The following is a 15,439-nucleotide window of genomic DNA, read 5'->3' as shown; positions in this document are numbered from 1 at the left end:
ATTAAAAGCATAGCTGCTAATGTGGAATATAATTAGATATACTTCTGAGGGTAAAACTAACTGCTCCAAATTATCTCCCAAATTAGCAGTTAACAGGCAGTAGTGACTCCAATGTTAAACCATGCCATATTTTGTACAGTGTTCCCACGGTCGTTCGCGATTGGCAGTTCGCAGTCCCGATCATGCGCGGTATTTTCCGGCCGCGAACTGCCGACAAAGAGAGGGCAGCGGGAGAGGCAGGAGAGAGCAGCCGGAGCACCGTGAGTGCAGGAAATCACTCACGGTACGCTCCGACTGCCTCTTCCTACACTAAGTTGGACCTTATCCAATCAGGAGCTGCTTTGGCACGCAGAGGCTGACCCAGAGGCTGCCACCCGAGGCTGACCCGAGAATCCACCCGAGGCTGACCCAGAAGCTGCTGGCACTCCTGTGCCAGAAGGTACAAGCGAGACATGGCACTTGCTATCTTAAGAGCACCTTCTGGAGAGTCATATTGTTCTGAAATTTAAATGCTCATATCAGGGTGCCAGGGAAAGGTGGAAGACTTCGAGCATACACCACAAAGCCAGGAGGAAGAAGTGGACAGAGCCGGCTGAGTGACCAAATTCAACTTCTGCAGAGACTCAAAAATAAGATTTGGCAAAGGCACACACTTAAACAAGCGCAGAACCGTAGGATCATCTCCAGGTTCTAAAGCTCCAGAGGGCTTCAAAGAACCAGAATACAGACCCTGGTCCCTCATCCCACAGAGTGTTGTGCCAGAGAATAAGGGGTCAGCAAGCTGGTCATCATCATTAAGATCACCCAGATTAGGATCAGGCAGCGCTGGAACAGCGGCTGACTGAGAGGAAGACTTACCGATAGAAGCAACACCACTAAGAAAAGTATTTGAGGCGGAATGGGGAGGGGGAGAATGCCTGCAGTGAAATTCATTCCAAATATTTCATAAAGTCTGAGAAGGCCTCCGGCTCCTGGAGCGCAAAGTCACCCTTAGATGACTTAATCTTGTGTTTCTTAGGCTACGGAAGGTCTACCACCTTGCGCATGAAACTATCAGCTGTGCTGAGCCCTGAAAACAAAGATGGCCACCCCACCAGGCTAGCCGAGTGCTTAATCAGGGGAGAGAGCAAACTTTGCACTGTTGCTACTCCCGGCTGCGCTGCATGTGGCACAAGGACGCTCCTGAGGCATTAAAAGTGTGCAATCCTGGCAAGAATTCACACTAGGAGAAGAACTCCATCCCAACAAGGTTTGAGGCAAATGCAGTTTTGGAGGAGAAGGGAGCCTTTGAAAAAAAGATTGCTAAAAATCCAAGATAGCTGCCACTAATAAATTCATGCCAAAATTGTGATATTTTTCAGTCAGCAAACTTTAAAACTGGCAATTTTAGGATTTTTCAGGTGGGGGACCACAGGGGAACATGCAGAAATTTTAAAACTTGGAAATTCAGACTCCCCCCCCACCCCAACCGGCTGACACCCTTTACTCACTGTGACCTGGAATGGGAATGTGCTGCAGTCTACCTCAGCTCTCTTATAGTAGCTGGAATCAAGAGAATCACTAACTCATACTAGGAATGCCTCCTCGATGCTGATCTTTGGGCTTCCAGTCAGACTTCGCACCCAGCAGACTGACGGACATGCTCAGAAACAGATGGAGGAGAGAAATGCAGGCAGCATCCTGCAAGATAATGCTGAGACTCCTATGTACGCCTAACAGCCTACACTCAAACCTGCATCTGGCAGAAGGAGAGAAAGCGGGGACAGCCCCAAGCTTCTTAGAAGCAGATGTAGGCTGGCTGACAGGTAGCACCAGGGATTGGCCTATCAGCTGCAAACCGAAGTTTAAGTGATCTTCACACAGACAGAGCTGAAGAATCGCTCCAAGCACAAGAAATTCCAAAAAAAGGATTAAAAACACCGAATAAAATAAAAAAGGAGACAGCAAAACAAGCACACTCCTGCTGACATGCATGCAGAAGGGAAAACTATAGATGGAGCCAGTCACAGAAAAAAATCCGGAGTAAATTCCTTGTGCATATAGCACGCGGCCACTGGGACACAACCCACTTGTCTAGAACGTCTCAACTATTGCACTTGAAATTAAATTATAAAAAGGACTATTTAATATACCAGTTACTACTAAAATACTCATTCTTCATGCTATTGAAAACTTTAGTTTATTTCAGGACCTGTATCAGTGATCTGACGGTTGACAGTATCCCAGTGCTGGAATTTGGAAGGACATGGAGTGCAAGTGTGGAAAGACGCTTGATGAATGCCAGCGCTCGCTGCTGTGAAACCTGTTTCCGGCGTTTCAATAGCATTAGATCAAGGCACTCCAGCACTATTGCAATGTCATCATTTGTAGCACCTGTACAGACACAAGTCAAAGAGCACATTAACATCAACAGATCAGGACCGCTTACAGCAGGACTTGATATTTTCTTGGCATGGAGCTGAACAGATTGAGTCACTTGCTCAAAATCATTAAAAGCCTCTTCTATGACTCCATTTAAAAAGAATTTAAGCACTTTTTTCCTATTCTCACATAAAATCACATTTCAATAATGAGATGAAATGATAAATACCAAAAGAACCCAATTAGTATGGCAGCAAGGTATAAGTCAAGAAAACTTGTATTTATAAAGTAGGATTTCATTTTATTTAAGTTTCCCCAGCTTACTTGAATCGAGCATCAGTCATTTTTCTGAAGTCAAGTTTCAAGTTTTACTTGAAAAATCAGCTGATAGATTTGGAGAATCGGGGGAAAAGGAAGAACATCAGAGTGCTTGGACTGGCTGAAAATCTTGAAGGGGGAGACACTGTACAGTTTTTAGAGAACTTACTACCTAAACTGTTACAGTTAAACTCCAAGTGGCCGTTGGAAATAGAACGGGCACATAGAATCCCTTCAAAAAAACCAGTGAATCAGAATGGCCCCAGACTCTTGATTTTTAAAGTTTTAAGATACCAGCAAGCTTTAGAAATCCTGAAAGTAGCAAAAGCGAACAAAAATTTAAATTATAAAGGGTCTAAATTGTTATTGGTTCCAGACTTTGCAAAACATACTGCAAACATCAGAAAGCAGTTTCTTATGCTGAGGCAGCAGTTGAAAGAAAAAGGCTTTATGTACGGCTTGTACTATCCATCTACAATGCGAATATCTACTGGAAATAAATCCTGGTATTTTAAAGACCCTACAAAACTTAAAGAATTTCTATCACAAGAGGAACCGATGTCTACATAAAGGAAAATTGATTAAAGGAAAAAGAGAAAATGGAGAAGACTCATTTTGAAGAGAAGAAAAGAGGGGGGGGAAAAAAAAAAAGACAGACGGAAAAAAAAAAAAAAAGAAGTGGATTGATACTGGTCCAAGTTATTTTTACTGCATTTTATTGCAGATGAAGAGCTTTTGACTAATTTTTCAATATTGTGAATTTACTGATACATTTTTAATTTAACAAGAAATTAATTATCTATGAGAGATATTATAAATATAATATATATATTTACCTAACTACTAATTACTAACCATCCTGAATAACAATAATTGATTAAAATGAGGAAATAAATATAGGATATTACATATTTCAAAAGGGATTATTAATAAAATAGGAAATAATTTTAGACTTTTATTAATAAATATGAAAATATATATTTTATTCAAATATTTATTTATATTGAATATATTATGATTGATTTTTAAATGAGAATGTTATAAATAAATTGGTTAGATGCTAATATTAGTAATATATTAACGCTATGAATGAATATATTTAAATTAACAATGAATATTTAATATACATGGAATTATAGTTAAAATTGAAAATGTTAACAAAATATTAAGATAGGATATATATTACTTTGAAAGGAAGATATATTTATAATTTATATGAATTAATTAAGTATGATTCTTAATATAATGATATATTTTACCTAGATACTAATTGATATGAAATACAAAAATTATTAAATAAAGGGTTAAGACTGGGAATTGGGTTTTTTAAAGAAGAGATAATTACTAAGGAGATAAAGATTTTTAAGATACTATTATTTATATGAATAACTTATATGAATGAAAATTTATTTGAATAGTTATATTTGAATTCATTATATATAATTTTATGTTATTTGCTACAATGAAATATTAATATTAATGATAATAATTATCAATTGAATGATTGAATATGTATGGATAGAAATAATGAAATATTAAATATGTGGGGGAAAAAAGAATAGCTGAATTTTTGAGAGATATTAATTCAATATGGAGGGATATTAGTTGTCTGGGGGAGGGGGTTTAGGGTCTGCTATACCAATGTGTGTTCCAGGTCAGACAATGATTATGGGGGGAGGGGAGTGAGCATAGAGAGAGGGAGGGGGGTTCACAGTAATAATATATTGATGAGGATTGAAAATGGGATAAATGTAAAATTTGAATTTTTCTTTTATAATCTTATTTTAGGGGGGGAAAGGGATGGGGGAATTGGATGAATGAAATATATTTACTTAATGTGCTGAGGTCTGGTCATTTTTTTTATTTTAGAAGTATTTGCCAAAATTTAATTATAAAATAGATGGATATAAAAATTTATTCTATTAACGTCAATGGTTTAAATCATCCTATTAAGAGAAAGAAAGTACGTTCCTTAAAAAGCAAAATACGGACATATATTTTATTCAAGAGTCGCACCTTTCTGATATTGAATCTAAAAAGTTATCTGGGGGTTGGATTTCTAAATGCTTCTTTGCACCTGCAATGGGGAAAAAAGCTGGGGTTGCTGTCCTGATAAATAGGAAGTGCAATGCTGATTTCAAATTAATAAACTTTGATCCTTTAGGAAGATGGGTGCATATCAAAATGGTTCTGGGAAATACAAGCCTGGATTTATTAAATTTATATGCTCCTAATTCGAGTCAAATGGAGTTTTTCAAACAAGTTCAACAATTACTGTTACCACTGGCTACTTCTAATTTAATAGAAGCAGGGGATTTCAATGCTGTAATGGATCCAATTTTGGATAAGAGACCAAGTAGAATTATGAAATCATTAGGTTTAGATAATTTGGTTCAATCTTGTAATTTAGTTGATATATGGCGTATTCTTCATTTTAATGATCGGGAATTCTCTTTTTGTTCTCAGGTCCATAAATCTTTCTCACGAATTGATTATATATTCGTGTTTAATAATATAGCGCAGCGAGTGATGAATGCAGTTATTGATCCCATTGTAATCTGATGAATGCAGTTATTGATCCCATTGTAATTTCAGACCATGCTGGTGTGTGGATTGACTTTAAGAATAATGATATAGTACATTTCGATCCAATTTGGAGATTTGATAATGCTTTACTTGCGGACTCGAACTTTCTGGAAGATTTTAAATTAAAGATAAATGAATTTTTTCAAATAAATAATTCGGACAATATTAATGCTGAGATTTTGTGGGACGCATTTAAAGCAACAATAAGAGGAAATATTATTTCATATTCAGCATTTATCAAAAAACAACTTAAAAAACAATATGTTGATCTAGAAAACCAAATTAAAGTATTAGAAAATAAATTAATTAAGAACTGGGAACATAATACATTACAAAGTTTATTAAAAATAAAAGCGAAATATAATGAGATTTCTTCTCAATTTGTGAGGAAAGATATCTTCTATAAGCAAGTTCAGTATTATGGTAATTCAAACAAAGCTGGAAGATTATTAGCTAATTTTCTCAAAGCAAAAAAAAGGAAATCTAAGATTATTGCAATTAAAGATACACAAGGCAACACACACACTAACACCAAAGATATTTTAATACAATTTCTTGATTTTTATAAAGATTTATATTCTTCTGAATCTTATGAAAATAAAGAACAAGAGGGATTAAATTTCTTAAACTCATTTATTGGACCAAATGTTCTGGATCATTTAAAACGAAGTTTAGAAGATCCTATATCTTTAAAAGAAATAGAATCAGCATTGAAGTCTCTTAGAGTTGGATCCGCTCCGGGTGGTGATGGATATACTGTTGAATTCTATAAAACATTTCAAAATATCATCTTACCATATTTATTAAATTTGTATCAATATCAAATAAATAATGGGAATATATCAGGTACTATGGCTGATTCGGTAATTATTGTCTTACCAAAACCAAACAAGGATCCTACCTTGGTTTCAAACTACAGGCCTATATCTTTATTAAATGTAGATGGTAAGTTGATTGCTAAAGTATTAGAAATAAGATTGGCAAAAGCTCTTCCTTTTATTATTGATGTACACCAAACAGGATTTATTGCTAAAAGACATTCATCAAACAATACTAGATTAGCATTCCACTCTTTAAATTTAGTGAAAAATATGAATGATCTAGCTTTTATGCTATCTTTAGATGCAGAAAAAGCATTTGATAGAGTGGATTGGAGTTATATGTATCAAGCTCTGGAATGGTTTGGGATAGGCCCCGGTTTTATTAAAATGATTCAGACATTGTATAGCTCTCCTGGTGCAAGATTATATATTAATAACAATTTATCAGATAGATTTAACTTGCGTAGGGGAGTTAGACAAGGATGTCCTTTGTCCCCCTTACTTTTTGATATTGTTTTAGAACCCTTATTAATTGCAATTAATCAAACTAAGGAGATAAAGGGAATCCCATTTTCTTACTGGGAATTTAAACTTTCTGCATATGCAGATGATATATTATTATATTTAAGAGAACCGGGGAATACTGTTCCAAGTTTACTTAATCTTCTAGAGAAATTTGGGAAATTTTCTGGATATAAAATTAATTGGAGTAATTCGGAAATTCTTCCAATTAATGTTCACTGTACCAAAGGATTATTTGATTCATATTCATTTATTTGGAAAGAAGAAGGATTAAAATATTTAGGTATTATTATCAAAAATACAATTGAAGATACAGTAAAAGAAAATGAAAAACTTTTATTAAAAAAAATAACAGAAATGTGTGAGCAATGGAATCCTTTACATCTTTCTTGGTGGGGAAGAGTCCAAACAATTAAAATGATGATATTGCCTGTGGTTTGTTATCAAATGAGTATGATACCAATATTTTTTCAGGGGTCATTTTATAAAAAGTTAAACAATATTCTTACAAAATTTGTTTGGTTTGGGAAAAGACCCAGAATTGCTTTAGTATCTTTACAAAGACCAATTGTGGAGGGAGGGGTAAATTTTCCAAATTTTTATAGGTACCATCAAGCCTATATTCTAAGACGGGTATGTATTGGATCCTCCCAGATCTCATGGAAAGTGTACCAGATTGGCTATATCTAGAATGGCGGCTCCTGTTCCCACTACATCCAGAACATCTAATTAGTATAAACATGCCAAGAAGATATAAGGATAACAGAATTTTATTGGATACTTGGAAGACGTTAAGATATGTTAGTAATCTATCACTAGAACCAATTGCTAAATCATTAAATCAATCAATTTGGGTAAACTCCAGGATCAAGATTGGCGGATACAAAATCGTCTGGAAACAATGGATAATTGCAGGTATACGAATATTGAATGATGTTATTTCAGAAGGAGCAATGCTTAGTTTTTCACAATTGCAACATAAATTTGGATTAAATAAAACACAATATTTTAAATGGTTGCAATTGAAGCAAGCTATTCAGGCAGGGTTCCCTGAATGGAAAGCTCTTAATACTCAATATAGTCTGCAGGTTCTATGTTTCCAGGCAGATTTTTTGGGTCACCAAGCCGCAAAATGGTATAAATTGTTAAATGGATTTTTAAACAAAAAAAAGAAAACTGGACTTAGGGATATTTGGAGTATTGAGATTGGTCAGACAATTTCTGAATCTCAATGGCCACGATTTTGGTCCTGGAGATTAAGATCTACAAAGTCAGCATCTATGAGTCAAACTTGGTTGTTTTTGTTACATAGAACTTTATGGACCCCTACGCGTTTACAAAAAATAGATAGTACTAGATCTAATAGATGCTGGCATTGCTGAGTAGAAGTCGGGACATTAGATCACTTAATTTTTTTTTGTCCCTGTATAAATGCATTTTGGAAACTAATTTGGCCCCAAATTAATGAATTACTAGAAAATCATGTAGGACTCTCATATGATACTATACTATTTGGTACAGCAATGAGAACGCAGAGACCGATTTCAGCAAACAATAACAAACTTTTATTAATATTGACAGGGGTCGCCATGCAACAAATAACTCAAAATTGGAAGGACTACACCAAATTAAATTTTACATTTTGGTGGAATTCAGTCTGTCATATATACAAAATGGAAAAAACAATAGCATTACAATAGGGAAATATTCATAATTTTAAGAAAATTTGGGAACCATTGACTCAATATTCCAATGATCAGGTTTCATAGCACATTAGTAATGGACATATTAGATTGGGGAAGGGTGGGAATGTATATTATATGGATTTAAGAAATGAAGAAAGGGGAGGGTTATATTTTATGTGATAAGATGAATTACTTGTAATCACAATTTTTCATGTATTAATTGAAGTTTATGTAAAATTAAATTATTGTAAGAATGAAAAATTTATAAATAAAATATTTAAAAAAAAAAAGTTTCAAGTTTTATTTTAATTTGATGAATCGCTTAACTTAATTTTTACTAAGTGAGTTACAGCATAAAAAAAGTCAAGCACCCAAGTGTCTCTCCAGTTGTACCCAACAGCTTTTGACACTGAGGATATGGCACATTGGCAGTCACAGAACCAAACACCCCACATTTTCTTGTAACCAACATATTTCAGGTGTGAAACTTTACTTATCTAGTTTTCCCAAAAGACTTCTGTTATCAGAAAAAAAATTTGTCATCCACTACACCCTCTCAAAACAGAATATAGAAAAACAGGTAGTTTGTATGGCACAGCATCAGCACTATACAAAGCTCTTTGGGGACGATTTAAGAATTTTATGGATGTTTGGGAGCCATTGGCTAAATATTGTAAAGAGGAATCATTTTTTATTTTGTGGACATGTAAACATACACATCCTGGGGGGGGGATGGAAATGGAAATGGTATTGATATAGGAATTTATGAATAGTTTCATGAAGATTTTAATATATTTGTATTGGGTGGGAGGGAGGGGATAAAAATAATAGAGCATTAATGTTATACATATATTGTGCTTGGTTTGTAATACCCATATTTGTGATTCATTTGTTGCACAATTGTAGCTTGAAAAATCAATAAAGATTTATAAAAAAACAAAAACCAAATATGTTCTTGGCAAATAGTAAAATGCCCAACTTGAACAGACAAAAGCAGTCACTTAATTTGCATTTGTACAAAAACTAAACAGCAGTCTAGTAATGTAGATGGCAACAGGGTCAATCCAAAAGGTTTCAGTCTTGCACTTGCTTTCTTGTTGCATTAATGTCCATTAACATAAACCCAAGAGAAACAAGTAAGAAAGCGTACAAGCATGGCTGATGGAATTTTTTCTAATCCCTCTGCATGCCTTGGTCTCACATTTCTAGTCCTCCTCAGCCCTCTTCATTTTCCCTCTCTCCAAGAAACTGTCAATAAGGACAACATAGTGCCTTTTGCAAAGCTCAGCTTCCCCCCCTCCCACAAACACACACTCCTGCAGACACTTCAGCTATACATCACTGGAATGTTCCCCAGATTGCCTTCTCCCTTTCTGTGATTACAGCATCCTTCCAGTACTCCGTCACCATTGCTTTCCTATTGGCTAAGTACTTCCCATGGTCTCTAATGCTAGTGGTACTGGAAATAGATAGTGCCAGGAGATGTAAGATTGAGTACAGAAAGGGAAATGGAGAACTGCAGAAAGAGCTTTTAAAGCACCGAAAAATGTCCAGACATGTTAGCCATTCTTTTAGCTTCAATATATTAATGCAAAAATCTATGGAATCCTGAAAAACGCCAAATGGTCGGTAATCCAGAACACATCTAACATCAGAGTCCTAGGCATGTGCCTATTTTGCCAATGCCTTATTCGGGCACTGCTCATAGCAACAGGAGGTGGTACATAGCAACCAATAGGAAAACTTTATGATTGGGTCAGTTCATTTAATGGTAAGATTCATAATAAGACAACTGAATCATTAAAAGGCAGCCTATCAGAGACACAGAATTATTTACAATCCCTCTGTTCTTTCACAGACATAATTGAGAAATGACAGATCTCATGCCTGACAGTTTCTTTCCCAAAATACAGATAACGCCATATACAGGAGAACCAACAAGAAAGAAAGTGAGAAGCAGCATTTGAGGTTACCTGCATGCAGGCCAAATAAAATCTTGTAGAGCTGAGTGTAGAATTTTAGAGGGTCAATGTTAAGGACATCACCTAGGTAAGACAAGGTAGTTACATATTAGGCTTACTGTAGGTTTTTCCTTTACCTGAAAAATAATAGAACTACAGCAGCTTAAGGCAGACCTTACCTTGGCCAGACAGAATATTAAAAGCAGTCTGAATGCAGTGAAGATTTTCTCTGTAGCTCAGATCCTATAGAGATCAAAGGACCGTTACATATCTATATTACTTTGAAAACACTGCCTTTAACAAATACCAAAAATAAAGCTCAAGGATGCAGGAAAAGGTCTACTTACACCAGAAGTAATAAGAGAATGCAGAACGACCAGTAGATCATCAAAAAACTCTATATTTATAAGATGAGCAAATCTAGGATCAAAATTGGCATTTGTTTAGTTGTTTCATTCAAGATCAAATAAAACATATTGCAAAATCAGTTGAAGCAGGTATTCTCATTCTATTACTAAATATTCCTTCTTTAAATGACCAACAGTTATAATATGGGAGCCCAGGATTTGCATGAGTGTGCGGTAAGAGCAACACAATGCCACTAAATTCAAAGGAAGATGAACATGCCAGATGCATATGTCCCAGATTTGCAGACTTTTGGTGTCACTTTCATAAAAATGTCTACATGGAAAGTCCAAAAAGGCACTCAAATTTCATAAGGGCAACACATATGCTTATGAACTTTTATAAATAGGCTCCCAGAATTAGCTCCAACAGAGCACAAATATGCCTATGAAGAAATTTAACACCTGCACTGAAAAAAGTGCAAATTACGTGGTACCCCATATTTATATAAACACATGCAAGTACACTGAAATGCCATCTCCACTCTGACTAAACTATGCTCCCCAGAACACTTACAGGCAGATTGTGTGAAAATAGCACTACCCTTGCTGTGTATCTTTCATGTGCACATTTGGCCATGGAATTTTTTAAAGATTTTTCATTGTGTAACCTGGCTTATCACACAGGAAGCGCTTTGTAGAAGTTACTATCTCTGAGTGAACAGCATAAAAAGCTCTTACTTGGCAAGGCCTTCCAAAACAGCAGGAAGGAGAGGAGACTTCTGAGCTCTCTTCAATATTCGGAAATAAGTTAGAAACACAATATTCAGCGTCTCGGTGTGCTATGGCAAAACATGGCAGAAAACAGGATTACGGTCCAACAAAATAATTATTACTGTGCTCCTGTCAAGAGTAACTCAAAAATCACAAATGTTCGTCTAGGGAACATAAAGACTGCAGACAGACAAAACTAGCATAGCAAAAAGATCTGTCCAGAATGTCAACAATGACTGCTAATGATTAATACTTTATCACAATACAAAGCCAAGATCAGACTGTTTTTGATGTAAACATTTTAGAAAATTGGCCATTACTGGATATTTGGGACAAAATTTTCAAAACTTTATTCAGGACACAGACGTGTACAATAAGGAATTACATGTATGAGTTGGCTGTATGCTCAGATTACAATTGTTAATATAATTTGCATGGGTGGTGTTCTACCTATGTCTGAAAATTATCCTTCCATGTGGCTATATATCAGTTTCACAAGGTGTGTATTTTCAGCTACCCTAAGGGTGTTTATGGGTCAGGGGAAGGAAATGTACACTATTCTTGTGAAATAACAAGTTCACAATAGTTCCTGTGAAAAAAAAAATATCCACAGATAAAGCAGGTGCAAAGACCCACAAGGTCTCTGACCTGGGTCATGTTTCACAGTGGTTAGAGCTACAGCCTTGGCACCCTGAGGTTGTGGGTTCAAATCCCATGCAGCTCCTTGTAACCCTGGGCAAGTCACTTAATCTCCCATTGCCCCAGCTACATGAGATAGAGTATAAGCCTCCCAGGACAGATAGGGAAAAAAATGCTTGAGTACCTGAATGTAAAACTACTTAAGACTATAAGTGGTATATAAATACTATAAATAAATAAATAAAATAAATTATAACACACGCATTCAATGTGTCCACCACTATTTGTACCCAGTGATCAATCAAACAATAAACACCAAAATAATTATTGGCATATAGTAGATAGCTTTGCAAATTTTGGATTACAAACATCGTTTGATGTGGAGAAAGGAGGAAATATGACCACCGATGGACTTACAAAGAAGCAGTAGACTTAGAAGATAAATGACTGCTCTGAAGCTAAGTAACTGCTATAAATTTTGATAACCTTTTGATATAACTTTTTAATTGAAACAATTTTTATTGAACAACCAGAAAGAATAACAAGTACAACAACTGTAGATACAACAAGGATCCCCCGATCCCAAGACCCCCCCACCCACCACCCAACCCCTCACCCCCTATCCCTAGTCCTCACAACAAAAATCAAAAAAGTCAAATAAAGAAGTAGCAGCCAATAGAGGCCAACAATAAAGAATGCATAATTGAGGAGGTCTGACCTATACCAAAGTGAAATCATACGGATGAGCCCCAAAGACAATGTGTATGACCTCCCCCACAAAGGTCCCCACTCCCCAAATCAAAAACACCCAATAAACGCAACCCAAAGTAAACAGACAGATGAGCAACAAAAATAATGATAATAATTAAAAAAAAAAAAAATAGGCCAAGCATAGGAAAGCCCACCCCAGGGCCACCAACCCCACACCACTCAAGTAGGACTAAACAGGCAAGGTTTTAAGAATCATACTACGGGTTCTCTGCGACAAAGAATATATGTAAGGTCCCCAGACCCGTAAAAAAAACTTAGATTGGCGCAAGGAATGACGCACCCAACCCTTCTCAAGCAACATCAAAGCATGTAAGCGGTTACGCCAAGCCCAATAAGAAGAGGCGCAATCCGAGACCGACTCTCGATATAACTTTTTTGTGCCAAGTGATCTTTACAAACAATTTAACTCAGCCCAGTTTTTTGGCCAGAGTTTTTCTCCCTTAAGCGAAAGGGAGTTTTTTTTCTCTGGTGTTTTCCGGTAGCGGGCCAATGATTGAAAGACAACTCTTTAAGGGAGCATAGTCCATCCAGAGTGCTTATCCTGGTGGATTTTGAGGCCTATTTAGTAGATACTTTTTGTTGTTTGATTGATCACCGAGTACAAATAGTGGTGGACACATTGAATGCGTGCGTTATACTTTTGAGTACCGTGTCTTCCCCTCCTCTGAATTTTGATATCAAAATAAAAGTATACATTTGCTCTAAAGACTACAGTAAACTTTGCAGGTTAAAAGTATCCAGACTTGGGCACTGTTAAGCTGGAAGAAGAATTAAGGGAGTGCCTAAAAGGACAGTCTTTTACTTGAACAGGAAACCTGAGCTGGAATTATGCTGTACCCAAAAATTCTTAACGAGTCTCTCCCTCCTTGGAATTATGGGCATGTAGCTGCTAAGTAGACGAGAGACTTGGGGAGAGAGGGACAAGTGACAGAAGATACTATCCAGAATTTGATGACAGACATAAAAGAAATTCTTTCAAAGTGTAATTTTGCAAGAGCAATATAAAGTTTCTAATGAAATTACTCTACATGAGGAGATTACTATTATGCCAGGCTTTCCCATACCAGGAATGCCCTAAGAGCTCACAAGAACAAACCTCATTGGCTCATATGTTTTGGACTTGTGTATGAATACATCAGTTTTGAGAAAGATTTTGGGAATACAAATAGTATATAAGAATCAAGGCACATCTGTTTGATTACATGAATTTATTACCAGGATTGTGGAGCGGGGAGAAATTGTTAGTAAAGTGCATACTGGACATTTGATGATTATGTGATCCCCCAGTTTCACAGCAGAACAACAAACTGATGGAGATGCCCAAGCCTGAGAGACTGAGTGCCTTAGCAGATTCTCCATGTTCCTTTATGTAAATATGGGGCCCTTTATAGGATGCGCTATCTCCTAGAGCAGTGTTCTTCAATCTTTTTACACTTATGGACTGGTGGAAATAAAATAATTATTTTGTGGACCGGCAAACTACTAAGACTGAAATAAAAAACCCCGATCTTCGCCCATCCATTTGAGCTCGGTCCCCGCAAACCATTTGATACCATCCGCACAAGTCTCAAATAGTTATGATTTTATATTGAACATTATTTTATTAAAGTATAAAAAGAAACAATATTCTGTACAATTGTCATTTTATAAATACAAATAATACAGGGCAAGGAAGACCCCTGTCTCCCCTTCCCTTTGCATATATCCCCTCTACTATCAAGAAAACCGAATAAGCCAAATTATTACAGAATGATACACAGAAATATCATGCTAACAGAATACCGCAGTCACACATGACAGGAACAGTGTTAGGGGAGTGCAACTACGGCAACTGCCCCCTGGTCAGATAGAGCCCTAAGCCAGCTGGAAGCTAAAGAAGCACTGCCTGGGCTTTGCAGTCCCCAGTTATGGGTAATACCAGCTCTAGCAAGATACATATTTCAAATCTGATATATTCTCCACTTAAAATTTTATTTTATTTTTTTCTAATTCTTTATTCATTTTCACATCTTACAAGTATACAATAAATAATTAAATATTCACTTAAAATTTTATTGATTTTATGAACAAAATAAAACAACAGTCAAATTACAGAAGTAAAAAGTACAAAGATCCATGAAAAAGAGTACAGCAACCTAACAAAATAGGAACAACCAATATTCTACTTCTGGAAAACCCCATGATTAATCAACCAAAACTATAAAGAGGAACAGGGGAAGAGTTGCTCTCAGTACTTGCCTGCAGTAGCATCAGCGCAGCGATTCACTTTGGCAGCCGTGGGGCTTTTGATGGGTCACGCCTGCCTCTGAGGAAAGAGGAAGTTGCATCATCAGAGACAGCCCACGACTCATCAAAAGCCCCAAGGCTGCCGAAGTGAATCTCTGAGCTGCGCTAACGCTACAGGCAAGTACTGAGAGCGGAGGGGAGGAAGCCCTGATCTCACCGGCCTTGCACAGACCAGCAGGAAATTTCTGCGGACTGGCGGTTGAAGAACACTGTCCTAGAGGATCACCAGCCAGTCATGTTTTCAGGATAGCCTTAATGAATATGCATGAGGCAGATTTGCATAACTGTCAGCTTAATTATATGTAAATCTCTCATTCATATTCAACAGTGCTATCCCCAAAACCTGACTGGTTGGTGGTCCTCCAAGACAG

At 36.4% G+C, this 15,439-nt stretch overlaps 1 protein-coding gene across 2 annotated transcripts in view; it reads right to left on the bottom strand.

Moving 5' to 3' along the window:
* NOC3L (NOC3 like DNA replication regulator) overlaps window positions 1-15,439 on the bottom strand; it is a 103,555-nt gene that overhangs the window by 21,695 nt on the left and 66,421 nt on the right. For both annotated transcript variants that reach the window (XM_033943480.1, XM_033943479.1), the window contains exons 13-17: window positions 11,340-11,440; window positions 10,602-10,674; window positions 10,434-10,497; window positions 10,267-10,338; window positions 2,192-2,373 (exon numbers count right to left, since the gene is read on the bottom strand). In XM_033943480.1, coding sequence (XP_033799371.1) covers window positions 2,192-2,373; window positions 10,267-10,338; window positions 10,434-10,497; window positions 10,602-10,674; window positions 11,340-11,440 — 492 coding nt within the window. The remainder of the gene's footprint in view (window positions 1-2,191; window positions 2,374-10,266; window positions 10,339-10,433; window positions 10,498-10,601; window positions 10,675-11,339; window positions 11,441-15,439) is intronic.

The sequence above is a fragment of the Geotrypetes seraphini genome, chromosome 4, assembly GCF_902459505.1.
Source record: "Geotrypetes seraphini chromosome 4, aGeoSer1.1, whole genome shotgun sequence".
Classification (NCBI taxonomy): Eukaryota; Metazoa; Chordata; class Amphibia; order Gymnophiona; family Dermophiidae; genus Geotrypetes; species Geotrypetes seraphini.
The sequence above is the reverse complement of the archived record's forward strand: the minus strand, read 5'-3'. Positions and strand labels throughout refer to the sequence as shown.